Source organism: Bufo bufo, chromosome 3, assembly GCF_905171765.1.
Source record: "Bufo bufo chromosome 3, aBufBuf1.1, whole genome shotgun sequence".
Lineage (NCBI taxonomy): Eukaryota > Metazoa > Chordata > Amphibia > Anura > Bufonidae > Bufo > Bufo bufo.
In genome coordinates, this window is record NC_053391.1 from 87887161 (window position 1) to 87907019 (window position 19859).

The 19859-nt window shown below is 45.2% G+C and overlaps 1 protein-coding gene across 2 annotated transcripts in view; it reads left to right on the forward strand.

The window, feature by feature from the left end:
* Positions 1–19859, forward strand: part of TBC1D23 (TBC1 domain family member 23) — a 76671-nt gene that overhangs the window by 34059 nt on the left and 22753 nt on the right. For both annotated transcript variants that reach the window (XM_040423299.1, XM_040423298.1), the window contains exons 2-9: positions 4478–4589; positions 5830–5935; positions 7393–7597; positions 7724–7847; positions 14446–14570; positions 14659–14705; positions 15887–15990; positions 18275–18391. In XM_040423299.1, coding sequence (XP_040279233.1) covers positions 4478–4589; positions 5830–5935; positions 7393–7597; positions 7724–7847; positions 14446–14570; positions 14659–14705; positions 15887–15990; positions 18275–18391 — 940 coding nt within the window. The remainder of the gene's footprint in view (positions 1–4477; positions 4590–5829; positions 5936–7392; positions 7598–7723; positions 7848–14445; positions 14571–14658; positions 14706–15886; positions 15991–18274; positions 18392–19859) is intronic.

The following is a 19859-nucleotide window of genomic DNA, read 5'->3' on the forward strand; positions in this document are numbered from 1 at the left end:
ATGAGCGTTGTTTTTAAGGCATCAGTTCTGCATTGCATGAGAATCGCAAGTGCTGTCCGCATCCGTTGCTCCGTTCCGAGGCCCCGCTAAAAAAATATAGCATATCCTATTCTTGTCCGTTTTGCAGACAAGAATAGGCATGTCTACAATAGGCTGCCCATTCCGTTCCGCAAATTGCCGAAGGCACACGGGCGGCTTCCGTTTTTTGCGGATCCGCGGTTTGCGGTCTGCAAAAAACAGCACGGTCGTGTGCACGAGGCCATATTCAGCGTTTTTCACGCAGCCCCGGCCCCATATAAGTGAAAGGGGCTTCAGTGAAAAACGCATTGCATCCGGATGTAACCTGGATGCAGTCCAGATGCAATGCGTTTTTCACTGATGGTTGCTACGAGTTATTGTTTGTAAACCTTCCGTTTTTTTTCACGCGGAACTGATTGAACCCGCGCAGAAAAAACTGAACGCAATCGCAGACAAAACGGACTGAACTTGCCTGCGAAATGGTGTGAACTTCACTGAACGCACCCTAGCAGTCTGTATCGTTCTTGTAAAAGAGGCCTTAATGGGCCTTTACACTGCCGATTACCCAGTGAACATGTGAAACGCTCGTCCATCGGGTAATCCTATCTTTCAGGCAGACATCGAAATCGCTGTTTGCTGGCAGCAGATCGTGGTGTCTAAAAGGCCCCTGCTGCCGGCAAGCAGTGATTCTGTATGGGGACGAGCGTTGGCATTAGTGATCTCACCTCCCCATACTGTGGAGAAGATCGCTGCATGTAATCGCAACGGTCTCCTCCACTACCGAGCAGGCGATTGTCAGGAAAGGAACACTTCCTTCCCGACAATCTCCTGTTCAATTGAGTAATTATTTTGAAGGGTCAGATATAGGTATGCAGCTTGCACTTTTGACTCTGGATAGGCAATCAATGTGTTATGGAGGGACTCTTACCCCCCAGAATCTCGATGCCACATTGTGGCTGTGCCTGGTAATGCAAGTCAGCCCATTCTAGTGGCTAGGTTTATGCTAAAGTGCCAGACACAGCTGGTTCTGTGTGTCAATGTGTCAGATACTGCAAAGATGGGAACGTAGTGCTCCAAACAGTGATGCTGCCCCTACTGACTATTGGTGGTGGTCCAAATCTTGGCACCCCAAATTTCTTAATTGGCTTAAAAATCCTAGAACATGCTGTTGGCACCCTTGCACCCAGTCCATGCAGCAGGGTCTGCATAGTACCACGATAAGAGAGATGTTGTCTTCATCCCTCGGAGCCGCCCCCATCTGCCGGCCGAGCACTTTCACCTACATTAGGAGATGACCTCCATAGTGCAGTAATTCATGTCTTCACATCACGGATGAAACCTGACGCTTCTATTGATTTCTTCCTCCACATCCTCAGACCGACGTTAGAATCTACTGCTCCAGAGCCTGCGCTGCTTTCCTGTCAACATTTTATTTGCCATCTTATTCCTTACCCATTATTTATGTATCGCCAGCATATTCTGCATGTATACATGGTTTATTATTACACTCCTCAACATTGGCAAAACGAGGGAGTATCAGGTGTTGCTAAGATCTATAGGTGATCACATATTCAAGCACCTAGCTCCAATCTGTGGCAGGTGGGAGAGGCAAAAAAGACAGTTTTTTTTGTGGGACGTGAAATGTTCGGATCCCGTCGTGTGGGATGATTGTGCGATGCCTCCTGTTCATCGATGTGCCAGTTATAGGCACCTGTCCCCCAACTGAGAGGGACAGAATCCTTGAGCTGAGATCGTTTCAGCAGATCACTGCGCGCCTTTGCCGAGATGTTAGTACTGTGCAGCGTTGTGTGTCCTAGTGGTTAGGAGAACAATCGGATGGTCTGATTAGAGTAATGGGTCGTAGTGATCCATTCTGTACTGCAAATGATATTAAACCTCACATCCTAAGGGCCCTTGCAGACGAGCGTTGGTCCCGCTGCGAGTCCGCAGCGCAGCTCCCAGCCTGAAGTGCCAGCGCTGCCGGGGTCACATAGCATTATATTTATTTATGATGCTATGTAACCCTTACAGTTCTGAAATGTATTGGATAACACTGGCATAATGCTGTCAGTTATATACAATACATTCCAGAACTGTAAGGGTTACATAGCATCATAAATCAATATAATGCTATGTGACCCCCGGCAGCGCTGGGAGTTCAGGCCGGGAGCTGCGCTGCGGACTCGCAGCGTGACCAACACTCGTCTACAAGGGCCCTAAGCCTGTGGTGGTAAACTGTGTCTACTCAAACAGAACAGAAGGTGTTTGCAAGACATTGGGCTACAAGCCAGAAGACAAGCTACATAGAGGTGTCCCCTTGACCTCATGTCACCGCTCTCAAAGGCTATCATGGTGCACAGCAAGACAGCTGGAATGGAGGTCTGTGCTTTTCAGCGATGAGACCTGCTTTTGTCCTCTCAATTTTAGCCAGAGATTGGTTTGTAGACCACGTGGTCAATACCATGGCCTTCACAAGGGAACGTCACACCAGTCCTACTCCTGGGATTATGGTGTGGGGTATCGTAATGTACAGTATCCAGACTCCTCTAGTCTTCATTTTAGGCACAGAAACAGCTCGGCCTTACAATGATTTGGTCGTGGAACCAGTGGTATGGCCATTTCTCCAAAGTGTCACAGGAGCCATTTCTTAAAGGGGTTATCACGATTTCAGAAACATCCCCCCCCGTGTGTCGGGCCCCTCACAGGTAATATACTTACCCCGCTCCTGGTCCCTGCACCGCCGCTGCAGCTTCTCCCTGCACATGGATGAAAACGATGCTAGGGAGGCTTGTCCCTGTCCCCGCCTGCCATTGGCTGCTCCCCCTCCGGCACTGGATGTTTTCATCCGTGTGCAGGGAGAAGCTGCAGTAGCGGTGCGGGGACCAGGAGCGGCACAGGGAGTGGGGTAAGTATATTACCTGTGAGGGGCCCGGCACATGGGGGGGATGTTTCAGAAATCAGATATCCCCTGTAAAGAGGACCTTTCATCTGTTTAGCCCTTGTCTAATTAGGGTCTTACCTTAGGCCCCTTGAAGACGAGCGTGTCCGGATGCGTTGCGGCAAACCCGCGCAAGTAGGTAGCCAATTGCAGTCAGTTTTAACTGCGATTGCGTTCCGTTGTTCAGTTTTTATCGCGCGGGTGCAATGTGTTTTGCACGCGCGCGATTAAAAAACTGAATGTGGTACCCAGACCCGAACTTCTTCAGAGAAGTTCAGGTTTGGGTTCAAGGTTGTGTAGATTGTATTATTTCCCCTTATAACATGGTTATAAGGGAAAATAATAGCATTCTGAATACAGAATGCATAGTACAATAGGGCTGGAGGGGTTAAAAATTAATTTAAAATAATTTAACTCGCCTTAATCCACTTGTTCGCGCAGCCGGCATCTTCTGTCTTCTTCTTTGAGGAATAGGACCTTTTGATGACGGAGAGTGGAGCGGTTCTCTTCTCCCTGGCTGTGAGCGCATCCAATCAGAGCGCACCGCTCATAGCCAGGAAGGAGCTCATTCTCCCTGGCTATGAGTGGTGCGCTCTGATTGAAAAAAAAAAAAAAAAAAAAAAGTGCGATGACATCAGTGGGGGCCACCCTATAAGGTAAGACCCTAATCAGACTAGGGTTAAACAGATGAAAGGTCATCTTTAACAGGACCATGCCAGGCCACATGTTGCTCGTCCTACTGTGAGCAGTCTGCGTCGGCGAAGTGCGTTCAGCGTGGCAGAACATACCTCAGACAACCTCATTGATAGCATGCCAGGTCATGTAAGTGCTTGTATTTCTGTACGTGGCATTCATACTCTATATTGAATAAATTGAGATGTCTGGAATATTTTGCTTCCATTTTTTTTATCATTTGCATATCATTAAGATGTCCATCCATCCTGTGATTTCCTTTTCCTTCTTGCTGTAGTCATTTCAATGCTGAGGAGTGTACTTCTTTATTATTTCTGTCCGTGTGGTGATGGGTATGGGTTCCTGGCTGTTATGCTAACTCCCTTAGAAACTGTGCCAACTCTCCATTCATTACCCACCTGGATGTGGTGCTCACCTTACCAGGCAGGACGGGGATGTGGAATTGGCAATAGGTATTCTGGATATCAGGGCAAGCACCAGAGGTGATAAAGGCATATCATGGGAATACTTCTCGCCCAGCATTAGCTCGGTAACACTCAAAAATGCTCAGGAATACCCTTTTTTGACAAATTTGCCAAATGACATCTCTTTGTGGTAACTTTGGAGAAACTGTGGAAATTAGATAGGGGGGAGGAGAGATTTTTTTGGGGGGGGTCTTCAGCTATTTTTGATGAAAGCTCTAGTTACCCTGTCGCCCAAAAAGGTGTCCGTCTGCTTCTGTGATCCTTCTGGCTTCTAACGTCTACAGTATTGTTCCATTCCTGTAATTCCGGAATCCTTTTGCAATCTGTGATCGTTACCTAAAACTCAGTTTTTCTGTATTTGCAGGGAGACGGATCTAGCCGAGGCTCTTGAGGCAGGAGGTTGTGACCTGGAAACTGTAAGAAATATTATACAAGGGCGGCCTGTCCCTTCAGACCTCAGGGCAAAAGTATGGAAGGTAAGAATATTCCGTTCTGCTCTCTATGTATATTGGTGTTCAGTGTAGACTCTGTAGACGTTGCGTTTGAGGTATAGGTCAGGAGAATTTTCTAACGACGCCCCAATCTCTGACGGCAGGCAGTGCGGTATAGCGCTGTACAAGGCATGCATCGGCTTACGTGACCAGTAGGCTTCCATTGTACAGAAACATATACTTTACTGTATCCTCTGTACAGAAGAGTATAGTCTAATAGTTAATCAGTGCTGCATGAAACAGCATCTGATGTATATATCAAAAGGACAGCATGGACTGAGCGAATGAGGCCCACTGGATACTTCTCAAATGTGATGTGAACAGAGCCTTATTTCTGTGTCTACTCTCTCATGCTACTTAAAGGGGTTCTCTGGGTTTAGAACTGAACCCAGACATAAGTTCCCCTTCACTCATTTACTATGTATGATATATAGCTAAAAATGTACCGATGTTCCCCCCCTGCCGTACGCTGTTTAGCGCGGAACAAGGGCTTTTTTTTCAATACTGGTGACGTACCGGGTTTCTCATGGGTACGCTAGGTGGAGGCTTTCATCTAGAAGGGAACCCGGTGAAGTCACCAGCACTATTAGACGGTTTTTAGCGCTTTTTTTCAGACTAGGATAGCGCTAAAGACTGCCCCCTAAGTGCTGGTGACGTCGCCGGGATCACTGCTAGGCGGAAGTACACCATTACCAGACACCTCTGTCAGGAGGCCTCTATACAGATTAGATTTTGGTGGAACCAGCTCAAGTCAATGGGGGTCATTTATCTAAGACAAGTGTTTTACGCTGGGCTTTGATATGCCTCTCCACGCCAGAGGATGCACTTAATTTATGACAAGGTACAGGTCTTGTCCTAAATTAGGCGCATCCTCACGCAGTCCTTATGCTTAGACTGAAATTCACTCCAGCCTTTAGCTGAAGTAGTTTTGAGACGTTATTTACCTAGTAAACTGGTGTAAATCGTAGTGAATGTGCTGGGGGTACATGGCCCTACCCATAGTACACCCCGCCACTTCTCCTTTTCAATTAGTGTCTATGGCAGACTTTTGCCTAAATTTAGGTGCAGTGGAGTTCAAAAAGTTGTAAATTGGGAGTTTGAGAGTTTTTTTTTTTTTTTTTCTTTAAACACAGGTTTCTGGCTTAAGGGGGTAATAATAAATGACCCTCCCCCAGTGTCAATGAAATGGAGCATAATGCATGTTCACTATTTTTTCTCTCTCTAGATCGCTTTAAACGTTGCAGGAAAAGGGGACAGTTTGGCAGCGTGGGACGGTTCTTTAGATCTTCCAGAGCAGTCTGTCATTCATCAGGATTGTCAAAATCTTATAGGTAAGACCTAAGGGATTTATTTATCACACAGGAGTTCCTCAACCAGTTCTGTAATGGGCTTTACTGGATGATAAGGAGGTAACTGGCACCAAGTTGGTTGGCGAACTTGGAGAAATTGGACCTCACCAGGTACCAGGTTTTTAAAGGGGTTGTCTAGTTTAGATAACCCATTTCCATAAATCCTTTTAGGTATTGTTCACACATGATAGATGCGCTGTGAATTTGACGTTGTAGATTCTCTCGTGCTAAATCGACAGTGTATTACACTACCAATCTCATCCACATGCTCGCAAAAAATTCTCAGTGTAAATTGACCTGCAGTGTGACCGACAGCTGATTTTTTTGCACAATTATATGTCCCACGTGGACCTTCCCTTAGGTTTTAGCGTTTACCCACAAACTACAGCTGATTACTGAGAGACTTTGTGGGGGAGATGTATCAAGACTGATATAGAGTGTGGAGGCGCACACCACTTAAAGGGGTTCTCCGGGAATTTAGAAAATGAAAATACTTAAATGTTACTTTATTGTAAATATATTCCCATATACCTTTCATTATTTATAGTGGCTCATTTTATTTAGGGAGCAATCATTAGGAGAAACAATATGGCCGCTGTCCTATTAATACACACAAAACCTGTCCTAATCACACAGGGGGACATGAGGTAAAGAGCTGCCTCATCCTTCTCTCCTACTTGTCAGGGAATATAGATTATAAGCACTTTAACTGAATCTCTGTGGGAATGGAGGAGACATGAGGTACAGAGAGGATGGACAGGACAGACTGTGGTAATGGAGTCTGCATACAAGTGCTGCTGCACATTATCCACATCACCCCCACCGGCTCTCTGTACTTCATGTCTTCTCATGAACTCCATTTCTACATAGATTTAGCTGAGGATCATATTGAACTGTATTCAGGACCATAAAAGAAGATGAGGCACTGCTCTCAAGTAGCATGTCCTCCTGTATGATTAGGACAGGTTCTGTGTGTACTTAATCGCATGGCGGCCATTTTATTTCTCCTAATGATTGCTCCCTACACAAAACGAGCCATCATAACTAATGAAAGGTATTTAGGAGTATATTTATAATAGTAATAAGTAATATTTAAGTATTTTCATTTTCCCAATTCCCAGAGAACCCCTTTAATTCTGGCGCTGGTCGGCTGGTCCATTTCAGTTTGAGATCTGTTTTTTTAGTACTGTATGCAGCACTTTTTTTCCCCCCCCATCTACAAAAACGGATCTCAGACGGAAATGGCTCAAACGCAATGTGCATATCTTATGCACGGGATCCGGTATTTATTTTCATTATTTTCTGTTCTTCGGACGGATCAGAAGAACAGAAATTGAAGCAGAGATGGGAACTCTCCCGAACAAGTAGGGGTTTTCTGCTGGGTGAAATGGTTTTTGCACTTGAATCATTATCATCTTGCTTCCTTTGTGTTTGTTCAGACCAGCTCACCATACCCGAGGAGAGGAGACCAGTCGTTCTCCAGGACATTGAATCTGTAGTCACTTTTTATTGTAAATCCCGTAACGTCAAGTACCATGAAAACGTCAGCTGGCTTTACCTACTGAAACCGCTGGTGGACCTCAACCTGTCACGGAGCGACTTCTATAACTGCTTCTATGCAATCATGAATAAGTATATTCCAAGGTATTCACATGTATGTGTGTTTGGTATGACGTGGGGCTGGGTAGGTAATGTGTCCCCATGGATTTCTGGATCCGTGACGTGTGCAGCCGCGGTGATTCTGATTGTCAGGTATCTCTTTCTGTTTAGAGATTGTTACAAGAAAGGAAAACCATTCCACCTATTCCGGCTTCTCCTCCAGTATCACGAGCCCGAACTGTGTTCTTTCCTGGACACGAAGAAGATCACACCAGATCTTTATGCACTTAATTGGGTAAGTGTTGGGTTGTATATCCTTCATTAGAGTGTGTAGTATACGCATTGTACACTTTATTATACTTTAGCCGAATGTCTGATAAGGTACTGGTGACAGCCCTTTTGTAGAGGACCTCTTAGCCCTCTAGTAAATTCTTGTATGCCAAGCAAGTCTGCATTTTTTTTTTTTTACTCATAACTCTGCATTGTCCTGTTCCTCTGTTATTCCACCAGGAAATGTATGATTACATTGACAACTGGGTGTTACCATTCTCCTTTTTAACCACCTCCGGACCGCCTAACGCAGGATCGCGTTCCGGAGGTGGCAGCCCTGCGCACAGTCACGCATATACGCGTCATCTCGCGAGACGCGAGACTTCCTGTGAACGCGCGCACACAGGCGCGCGCGCTCACAGGAACGGAAGGTAAGAGAGTTGATCTCCAGCCTGCCAGCGGCGATCATTCGCTGGCAGGCTGGAGATGTGTTTTTTTTAACCCCTAACAGGTATATTAGACGCTGTTTTGATAACAGCGTCTAATATACCTGCTACCTGGTCCTCTGGTGGTCCCCTTTGTTTGGATCGACCACCAGAGGACACAGGTAGCTCAGTAAAGTAGCACCAAGCACCACTACACTACACTACCCCCCCCCCCCCCCGTCACTTATTAACCCCTTATTAGCCCCTGATCACCCCTAATCACCCCTGATCACCCCATATAGACTCCCTGATCACCCCCCTGTCATTGATTACCCCCCTGTCATTGATCAACCCCCTGTAAAGCTCCATTCAGACGTCCGCATGATTTTTACGGATCCACTGATAGATGGATCGGATCCGCAAAACGCATCCGGACGTCTGAATGAAGCCTTACAGGGGCGTGATCAATGACTGTGGTGATCACCCCATATAGACTTCCTGATCACCCTACTGTCATTGATTACCCCCCTGTCATTGATTACCCCCCTGTAAAGCTCCATTCAGACGTCCGCATGATTTTTACGGATCCACTGATAGATGGATCGGATCCGCAAAACGCATCCGGACGTCTGAATGAAGCCTTACAGGGGCATGATCAATGACTGTGGTGATCACCCCATATAGACTCCCTGATCACCCCCCTGTAAAGCTCCATTCAGATGTCCGCATGATTTTTACGGATGCACTGATACATGGATCGGATCCGCAAAACGCATCCGGTCGTCTGAATGAAGCCTTACAGGGGCATGATCAATGACTGTGGTGATCACCCCATATAGACTCCCTGATCACCCCCCTGTAAAGCTCCATTCAGATGTCCGCATGATTTTTCCGGATGCACTGATAGATGGATCGGATCCGCAAAACGCATCCGGACGTCTGAATGAAGCCTTACAGGGGCGTGATCAATGACTGTGGTGATCACCCCATATAGACTCCCTGATCACCCCCCTGTCATTGATTACCCCCCTGTAAAGCTCCATTCAGACGTCCGCATGATTTTTACGGATGCACTGATAGATGGATCGGATCCGCAAAACGCATCCGGACGTCTGAATGAAGCCTTACAGGGGCATGATCAATGACTGTGGTGATCACCCCATATAGACTCCCTGATCACCCCCCTGTCATTGATTACCCCCCTGTCATTGATCACCCCTCTGTAAGGCTCCATTCAGATATTTTTTTGGCCCAAGTTAGCGGAATTTATTTATTTTTTTCTTACAAAGTCTCATATTCCACTAACTTGTGTCAAAAAATAAAATCTCACATGAACTCACCATACCCCTCACGGAATCCAAATGCGTAAAATTTTTTAGACATTTATATTCCAGACTTCTTCTCACGCTTTAGGGCCCCTAGAATGCCAGGGCAGTATAAATACCCCACATGTGACCCCATTTCGGAAAGAAGACACCCCCAGGTATTCCGTGAGGGGCATATTGAGTCCATGAAAGATTGAAATTTTTGTCCCAAGTTAGCGGAACGGGAGACTTTGTGAGAAAAAAATTAAAAATATCAATTTCCGCTAACTTGTGCCAAAAAAAAAAAATTTCTATGAACTCGCCATGCCCCTCATTGAATACCTTGGGGTGTCTTCTTTCCAAAATGGGGTCACATGTGGGGTATTTATACTGCCCTGGCATTCTAGGGGCCCCAAAGCGTGAGAAGAAGTCTGGTATCCAAATGTCTAAAAATGCCCTCCTAAAAGGAATTTGGGCACCTTTGCGCATCTAGGCTGCAAAAAAGTGTCACACATCTGGTATCGCCGTACTCAGGAGAAGTTGGGGAATGTGTTTTGGGGTGTCATTTTACATATACCCATGCTGGGTGAGAGAAATATCTTGGTCAAATGCCAACTTTGTATAAAAAAATGGGAAAAGTTGTCTTTTGCCAAGATATTTCTCTCACCCAGCATGGGTATATGTAAAATGACACCCCAAAACACATTCCCCAACTTCTCCTGAATACGGCGATACCACATGTGTGACACTTTTTTGCAGCCTAGGTGGGCAAAGGGGCCCATATTCCAAAGAGCACCTTTAGGATTTCACAGGTCATTTACCTACTTACCACACATTAGGGCCCCTGGAAAATGCCAGGGCAGTATAACTACCCCACAAGTGACCCCATTTTGGAAAGAAGACACCCCAAGGTATTCCGTGAGGGGCATGGCGAGTTCCTAGAATTTTTTATTTTTTGTCACAAGTTAGTGGAAAATGCTTTTTTTTTTTTTTTTTTTTCATACAAAGTCTCATATTCCACTAACTTGTGACAAAAAATAAAAAGTTCCATGAACTCACTATGCCCATCAGCGAATACCTTGGGGTCTCTTCTTTCCAAAATGGGGTCACTTGTGGGGTAGTTATACTGCCCTGGCATTCTAGGGGCCCAAATGTGTGGTAAGGAGTTTGAAATCAAATTCTGTAAAAAATGACCTGTGAAATCCGAAAGGTGCTCTTTTGAATATGGGCCCCTTTGCCCACCTAGGCTGCAAAAAAGTGTCACACATCTGGTATCTCCGTAATCGGGAGAAGTTGGGGAATGTGTTTTGGGGTGTCATTTTACATATACCCATGCTGGGTGAGAGAAATATCTTGGCAAAAGACAACTTTTCCCATTTTTTTTTATACAAAGTTGGCATTTGACCAAGATATTTATCTCACCCAGCATGGGTATATGTAAAATGACACCCCAAAACACATTCCTCAACTTCTCCTGAATACAGAGATACCAGATGTGTGACACTTTTTTGCAGCCTAGGTGGGCAAAGGGGCCCACATTCCAAAGAGCACCTTTCGGATTTCACAGGTCATTTACCTACTTACCACACATTTGGGCCCCTAGAATGCCAGGGCAGTATAACTACCCCACAAGTGACCCCATTTTGGAAAGAAGAGACCCCAAGGTATTCGCTGATGGGCATGGTGAGTTCATGGAAGTTTTTATTTTTTGTCACAAGTTTGTGGAATATGAGACTTTGTATGAAAAAAAAATAAAAAATCATCATTTTCCACTAACTTGTGACAAAAAATAAAAAATTCTAGGAACTCGCCATGCCCCTCACGGAATACCTTGGGGTGTCTTCTTTCCAAAATGGGGTCACTTGTGGGGTAGTTATACTGCCCTGGTATTCTAGGGGCCCAAATGTGTGGTAAGGAGTTTGAAATCAAATTCTGTAAAAAATGAGGAGTGAAATCCGAAAGGTGCTCTTTGGAATATGGGCCCCTTTGCCCACCTAGGCTGCAAAAAAGTGTCACACATCTGGTATCCCCGTACTCAGGAGAAGTTGAGGAATGTGTTTTGGGGTGTCTTTTTACATATACCCATGCTGGGTGAGATAAATATCTTGGTCAAATGACAACTTTGTATAAAAAAATGGGAAAAGTTGTCTTTTGCCAAGATATTTCTCTCACCCAGCATGGGTATATATAAAATGACACCCCAAAACACATTCCCCACCTTCTCCTGAGTACGGAGATACCAGATGTGTGACACTTTTTTGCAGCCTAGGTGGGCAAAGGGGCCCATATTCCAAAGAGCACCTTTCGGATTTCACAGGTCATTTTTTACAGAATTTGATTTCAAACTCCTTACCACACATTTGGGCGCCTAGAATGCCAGGGCAGTATAACTACCCCACAAGTGACCCCATTTTGGAAAGAAGAGACCCCAAGGTATTCGCTGATGGGCATAGTGAGTTCATAGAACTTTTTATTTTTTGTCACAAGTTAGTGGAATATGAGACTTTGTAAGAAAAAAAAAAAAAAAATCATCATTTTCCGCTAACTTGTGACAAAAAATAAAAAGTTCTATGAACTCACTATGCCCATCAGCGAATACCTTAGGGTGTCTACTTTCAGAAATGGGGTCATGTGTGGGGTGTTTGTACTGTCTGGGCATTGTAGAACCTCAGGAAACATGACAGGTGCTCAGAAAGTCAGAGCTGCTTCAAAAAGCGGAAATTCACATTTTTGTACCATAGTTTGTAAACGCTATAACTTTTACCCAAACCATTTTTTTTTTACCCAAACATTTTTTTTTTATCAAAGACATGTAGAACTATAAATTTAGAGCAAAATTTCTATATGGATGTCGTTTTTTTTGCAAAATTTTACAACTGAAAGTGAAAAATGTCATTTTTTTGCAAAAAAATCGTTAAATTTCGATTAATAACAAAAAAAGTAAAAATGTCAGCAGCAATGAAATACCACCAAATGAAAGCTCTATTAGTGAGAAGAAAAGGAGGTAAAATTCATTTGGGTGGTAAGTTGCATGACCGAGCAATAAACGGTGAAAGTAGTGTAGGTCAGAAGTGTAAAAAGTGGCCTGGTCTTTCAGGGTGTTTAAGCACTGGGGGCTGAGGTGGTTAAAGTGGTTTTTCAGGAGTACAATAGTGATGACCTTTCCTCAGGATAGGTAATCAATATCAGATCAATGGGGGTCCTTCTCCAAGTACCCCCTGCCGCTGCTGGCCCGCTGTGTTAAAGAGTTGCAGCACTGAAGAGTGCTGCGGCTTCCTCACAGCATCCCAAGCACAACACCATACATTGTATTGAGGCTGTGCTTGGTATGTTTCTCTTGAATGGGACTGAGCTTCACAGAGGCCATGTGACCAATGAATGCGACATCACTGGCCAAGGAAGAGGCCGTAGCACTCAACGGAGCACGGCGGCCTCTTTAAACAGCTGATCGTGGGCGTGCTGGGAGGCAGAACCCCACTGATCTGATATTGATGACCTTTACTGAGGATAGGTCAGCTATGTTCTGGAAAACCACTTGTCCCTGCACAGTCATGCAGCACTTTCAAGATTGGAAAGTGTCACCCACCCCCACCACCACCAACAACTGGTAACACCCAATTGTCAATTTTATTATAAAATTCTAGGAGGAATTATAGGATATTATAGAATTATGAGAAAAGATGTTCCAGAATTATTTACTAGCATAAGCATTCCAGAAGAGCTAACAGGTTCTCTTTAATAGATTCCATGGTCCTATCCAAATGTTATCTAGTACTATACATCTGGTGCAGTCACTTCTTGGTGTCCTGGACCGTGGTTGTCAGGTCTCATCTCGGAACCTTTTGTGGGGAACAGCTCAGCTATGCTGTGTATGTGGTTAGTTATTTTCTATACATTTCCAAAATGGGGCTTGACAAGCGTTCTATAGGACCTTAGGGGGACATGAACTAAGACCACGATTTAGACGGCGGTCTTAGTCCATGTCCACTGCCGATTGATGCGCCTAAGTTATGTAGAGGAGCTTAGGCCCTTTACCAGCTCCCTTGCTGGCATAGATTCCAGTCAATTTCTACTCCAAAAACAGGCATAGAAAATGATGAATCAGATGGGCCTGCTGGCCTGCCCACTTCGGGTCCCCAGTGGCGTACATGGGGGGGGGAGAAAAAACAACACATTTTGCCTCAAAACACCTTTGCAACAAAATCTGGGTCTTAAATACGCCAAAAAGTGGCGTATATTTTTTTTTTAAAAGACCCCCTTAGTGTACAGGAGTGAGTGGCTAATTCTAGGCAAGAGTTAAAATTTCGCTAAGCCTAAATCAAGTGTGGACTTAAAGGGGTTATTGGGGAATTTATATTGACGACCATTCCTCAGGATAGGTCATCAATATCAGATCCGCAGAGGCCGACCTCTCTGAGCACCTCATCCTCTCCCTAGGCCGTGTGACGTCACCGTACATCCGTCACATGACTAGTTTCAGCTCAGCCCCATTCAAGTCAATGAGACTGAGCTGCGACGCCGAGCACAGCTGCTGTACGGTGCTGTGCTTCATAAGTGCCCGGGAGGCCGCCAATACTGAGGGTGGGTCATCAATAGTATTTCCTGGATAACCCCTTTAAAGGAGAAATTGTTTTTCTTTTATGTATCCTCCCTTTAAGAAATAAAACCACTTTTATAAAGAGAGTATCCCAAACTTTTAATATATTGGTCCATAAATGCCAGACTGGTTTCACGAACAGAGGCAGACAGTGACGGGTGGGGTCTTGTTTCCGAACCTTGCCATGGCTGCGGCCTATGTCTGAATAGAAGGTGACTGTACCCTGCTCAGGAAGGAGCGTCCCGGTCTCGCATGTGTTCTCTGTGGCTAATCGTCTCTTCATTTGTGATTTTTCAGTTTGGTAGCCTCTTTGCCTATCACTGCTCGGTGGAAGTCACCCAGGCGATTTGGGATAGTTATTTACAGCAGGCAGATCCATTCATCATGTACTTCTTGATGCTGATCATGCTTGTCAATGTCAAGTGAGTACTTGGGGGAGGTGTGAGGCAGATTGCTAGGGCTCCGTGTCCGTATTGATCTGGCACTAATGGCTTTTATCTGTCTTTGCAGAGAGGCTGTCTTGGCTGAAGAAATGGAGTCTAAAGAAGAACTCATAAGTAAGACTGTGGGCATGCTCTGAGGGGTGTTTATTCTGTGGATTCGGTGTTGATGATCCAGAGTAGCGGCAAACTAATAGGCCAATGCAGTCTGAAGCGTAACAGATATATAAAACTGTACAGGTGCTTGGTTATTAGGCTAAAAGGCTATGGACACCTTCAGGGCAATTTTTTAACTATTGCATTTTACTCATTTTGGGCTGAAAATAATTTTTTTCAATTGTTTTCATTAACAATTTTGAGCAATTTTGTGGTACATACAGTTAAAAATCAGTCTATTTGCAGACTCGCTCTTGAGTTCTGTCAGCTGACTCATGAGAGACCTTATCTCTGATCTTCTGACTTCATAAACACTCATTGAAGCCATATTCATATTATGGGGTTGATAAGAGTTTAGCTATAATGAGTCTCTATGAGGTCAGGACATGAGCTGTCAGCTGACGGAACTCGGCAGGGACAGTCTGCAAACAGACAGTTTTTTTTTTTTTTTGTTTTTTTTTAACTGTTGGGCAGGGGTTTCTGAAGGCAGACCAGCAGCAATCATCTAGTCGCTGGTTGGCTTCAATTTGAAGATGAGTTATCTTGTTGAGCGTCTTCTTGAATTGTACCCATAGTCTTGTACGTGTTCTGTACTGCTGGGCAATGTGAAACGGGTCTAACAGAGAACTGTTTTATTGGTAGTGGTCTGCGAGCTGAAACCATCACCTGAACCTTCATTAATTCAGCAAAATGGCCTTGCATGCCACAGACTTAGGGCTCATGCACACAACATTATTTTCTTTCCATGTCCGTTCCGTTTTTTTTTTTTTTTGCAGCCCATATGCGGAACCATTTACTTCACTGGGTCCACAAAAAAACTGAAATAACTCTGTGTGCATTCCGTTTCCGTATGTCCTCAAGTCAGTTTCGCAAAATAATAGAACATGTCCTATTCCTGTCTGTTTTGTGGACGAGGACAGGCATTGTTGTTACAATGGATCCGCAAAAAAAAAATGATGCAAGACGGACGTCACACGGATGCCATCTTTTTTTTTTTTGCAGATCTGTGTTTTGTGGACCGCAAAATACATATGCTCGTATGCATAAGCCTTTAAGTAGAGTCACAATGGAAATAGTTATTGTGGCATGTCAAGCCTTTACAAATACCAGAGGCATCCTTCAGATGCATTTATTTTTTTTAGAGTTCCTGGAAAGTCCACCTACTAACCTTGATGTAGGAGACATAGAAGATCTGTTCAGTTTGGCTCATCATTACTACATCAAGACTCCGGCTTCTTTTCGCAAGGTAAATGCATTTATTTTTAAGTTTATGAGGTGGAGTATTTATTTAAAGGAGTTGTCTCACTTCAGCAAGTGCCATTTATTATGCAGAGGAAGTTAATACGAGGCACTTACTAATAGGGGTGGGCGATATGATATGTGCCACGATATGGATTTTGTGTATATCGCCGCCCTGCGATATGACCACGGAGCGGTAGTGAATGATTGCGCAGAAGTTTCTGGCTCACCGCCCCTTGGCCTCCCCACTCCGAACCGCGCTGTACTGGCCAGGGCCGGCGTGCACACAGCGTCTGCCCGCTTTGCTGACGCTGTATGTGACGTCAGTCAGGTCCCGCCCAGTGCTTGAAGAAGATGCCACATCTGCGGACTCCATTAGCCGGCCGCTGCCGAGCACCCTGCAGGAAAGGTAAGTATAATAACAGCGACTCTTGTGGGGGGACGGGGACTCTTGCTGGAGGATCGGGGTTGGGGGGGGGGGGGTGGGGGGAGGAGGAGAAGAGTGGATAAGGAAAGGATTATTTTGCAAAGGATGGCCTGAACCTGATCATCTTCTGATGGCACTGAGACAGGCTGCTCTGTCTGAATATATAGCAGGGGGGACACATGGAGTCTGATGATGGAAAATGCTGGGGGACACATGTCTGATGATGGCAAATGCCATGGGGCGCTGATCTGATGGCACTGGCTCACTGCTGGGGGACACATGTCTGATGATGGTAAATGCCACATGGGGCTGATCTGATGGCACTGGCTCACTGCTGGGGGACACATGCCTGATGATGGCAAATGCCATATACGGCTGATCTGATGGCACTGGCTCACTGCTGGGGGTCACATGTCTGATGATGGCAATTGGCAAATGCCATGGGGCTGACGTGGACTGATGGCAAATGGCATGGGGCTGATGAAATTTCTTGCAAAGTTTATTAATTTGTATTTTTTGTATACATACAGAAGAAAATAATATATCGCAATATATATCGCATATCTCACATGCTTCAAATTATATCGCAATATAGATTTTAGGCCATATCGCCCACCCCTACTTACTAATATATTGTGATTGTCCATATTGCCTCCTTTGCTGGCTGGATTCATTTTTCCATCACATACATTGCTTGTTTCCTTGGTTACGACCACCCTGCAATCAATCAGTGGTGGTCGTGCTTGCACACTATAGGAAAAAGCAACGGCCTCTCTGGTGGCTGGGACCATGGCAGTGTGCATAGGCCGGCCCTATTTCCAGTAGTGTGCAAGCACGACCACCACTGATGTATTTCAGGGTGGTTGTAACCATGGAAACGAGCAGTGTATAATTTGATGGAAAAATGAATTCAGCCAGCAAAGTAAGTGACTTGTATTAACGTCCTCTACAGAATAAATGCCTCTTTCTGAAGTGAGACAACCCCTTTAAGACTTATCACAGAAGAGGTCAGTGAACGAGAGCCCCCGTGGTATCGTGCATGGATGATCACCACCCTCTTCACTGTCTGAGGCTGGCCATATACATGCGTTCAGCCAACAGGGATCTCTTTCAATGTGTAAATAGAGTGTGGGGATAAAGCCAATCATCAAATGTGTATGAGGGGCCCCTTGAGTTTGCCTTCTTTTTGTTCTATGGGAGATAAGCCGCTGTCATAGGTGCCTGGCACCAGTGTATCTAGCCCGAGAGACCCCCATACACATGAAAAAATTGTTGGCAGGTTCAGCTTTATCTAGTGCAGGCATGGCCAACCTGCGGCTCTCCAGCTGTTGTAAAACTACAACTCCCACCATGCCCTGCTGTAGGCTGATAGCTGTAGACTGTCCGTGCATGATGGGAGTTGTAGTTTTGCAACAGCTGGAGAGCCTCAGGTTGGCCATCCCTGATCTAGTGTGTATGGCCTGCTTAAGGGACAGCCAAGCACAGCACGCTATCTCCGTCAGTTCCCTAGGCAGTGAATGTTGCTGTGGTCACACAGGGGACCCTCATTGTCGTGACCATTGGTGGTGCCAGCAGTCGGACCTCCGGCAATGGTACATTTTATCACCGATACTGTGGATAGATAATACATGTTGTAAGTCTGAAAACCCCTTTAATAACATTAAAGGGGTTCTGTCCAGGATTTTTATATTGATGACCTATCCACAAGATAGCTGGTCGGCAGGTGAAGCGGGTTGTCGGACCTCCACCAATCGGATATTGATTGTCTATCCTGAGGATATGCCACCTGGACAACCCATTGAAGTAAACGCCAGTCTTTAATGATGTTTCTGGCCTCTTACTTGCCTATGTATCTTTATTCTAGGACAACCAGAGCTTGTTCGGCAGCAGCTTGATCGCTCTGAAAGACGACTCTGATCTCAGTCAGGCTCTTTGTTTGGCAATTTCTGTACCAGAAATTCTTCAGGCAAATCAGCAAGAGGTAAGTACAGTAAGTGCCATTGAGTCCTTTATTAGGAGACATCTGCAGTGTTGGCCATGAGCAAAAGGAAATGAACGTGACCTTGACCCTCTCTGCCAGTACGCTGTATGCAACTAGGCCAAAGAATCCGGCATATAAGGAATAAAAGAAAATGTTCTAGATTTCTCTCACCCAGCAGGCACATTCCTTAGGTAGGGTATGGCCGCACGTAGAGCAGAATTGTGCGCGGAAAACCCGCAGAGTTTACGGTAGCAGTGACGTGGGTGAGCGTGTCTGCAGTGAAATCCGCACATACGGTGTCATGCACTGCAGATTTTAAATCCGTAGCATGTCATTTTATGTTACTATCGGCTGTGATTTCACTCTTTGCAGTGCATGGGGTGAAATTGGTAGAACCGCCACAGCATTTCCACACCGCAATATGCATGATTTCGGGTACATCTGCAGAAGATCCACAGCAGTCCATGTGGCCGTGTGCTTACTCTTCAGGGACATCCTTGTGTTTAGCTGAACTAATAAACACTAGACTGCAGGATACAGACAGGCAATATGTACAGAGCACAAGACTCTTCTTGTATTTACCTTTTACTATTTCTTGGTGAATAAAAAGTCTAAGCACTTGATGCCTGTTTACAAAGAGGGGGTTATTTAAAGGGCCCACAGTAATGTGGCACCACGTGATTGCAGCCTTGACTCCGTTCAGCACACGAGTGCATGATGTCTGCAGTCCGATCCAGCTTGGAAGTATTATTTCTAGCATACAGTATGTTATCTGCTGGTGCAGTAATGTCCCTCATAGATTCTCTCATATCTCCTTCACTTTAAAGACAATATAGATCAAGAGGTTATCCCACAAATAATACTGTGTTTAATCCTTTATAACCGTTTTTCTGTGCAAGTTACTATATTAACGTATTCTAGCGCCATGTAGCCTTTCAGCTCCCCCTCCATAGTGTAGCCACCCTTGTGAGTGTTACGAGGTGGAGATGCACAGTTTCTCGGCTTGATCATATTCGGCAGTGTGGATATGTCAAAGCTGTTGAGCCAGCTGATCCATAATCTCCAGAATCTTCTTTTCTTGAGAGCATACGCAATGGCGTTCTCCTCCTATGACCAGCAGAGATGATGCTGGAGAATATGGGACCGCCGGCTGACAAGCAGTGACAACAATAGGCATTTCTATATAGGGCTGGCCCTGTGCGTTCCGCAAACCCTTAGGGAAAGATCTGCACCTGTTCTGTGCTTAGAGCCGAACCTGGTTTTGGCTTAAAATCACTGACCGAACACTGTGTGAATAAGGCCGCATGCACACGGCCGTTGTGTGTTTTGCAGTCCGCAAATTGCAGATCCGCAGAAACGCGGATGGCGTCCGTGTGCGTTCCGCAATTTGCGGAACGGCGCGGACAGCCATTAAAATAACTGCCTATTCTTGTCCGCAAAACGGATAAGAATAGGACAGGTTATATTT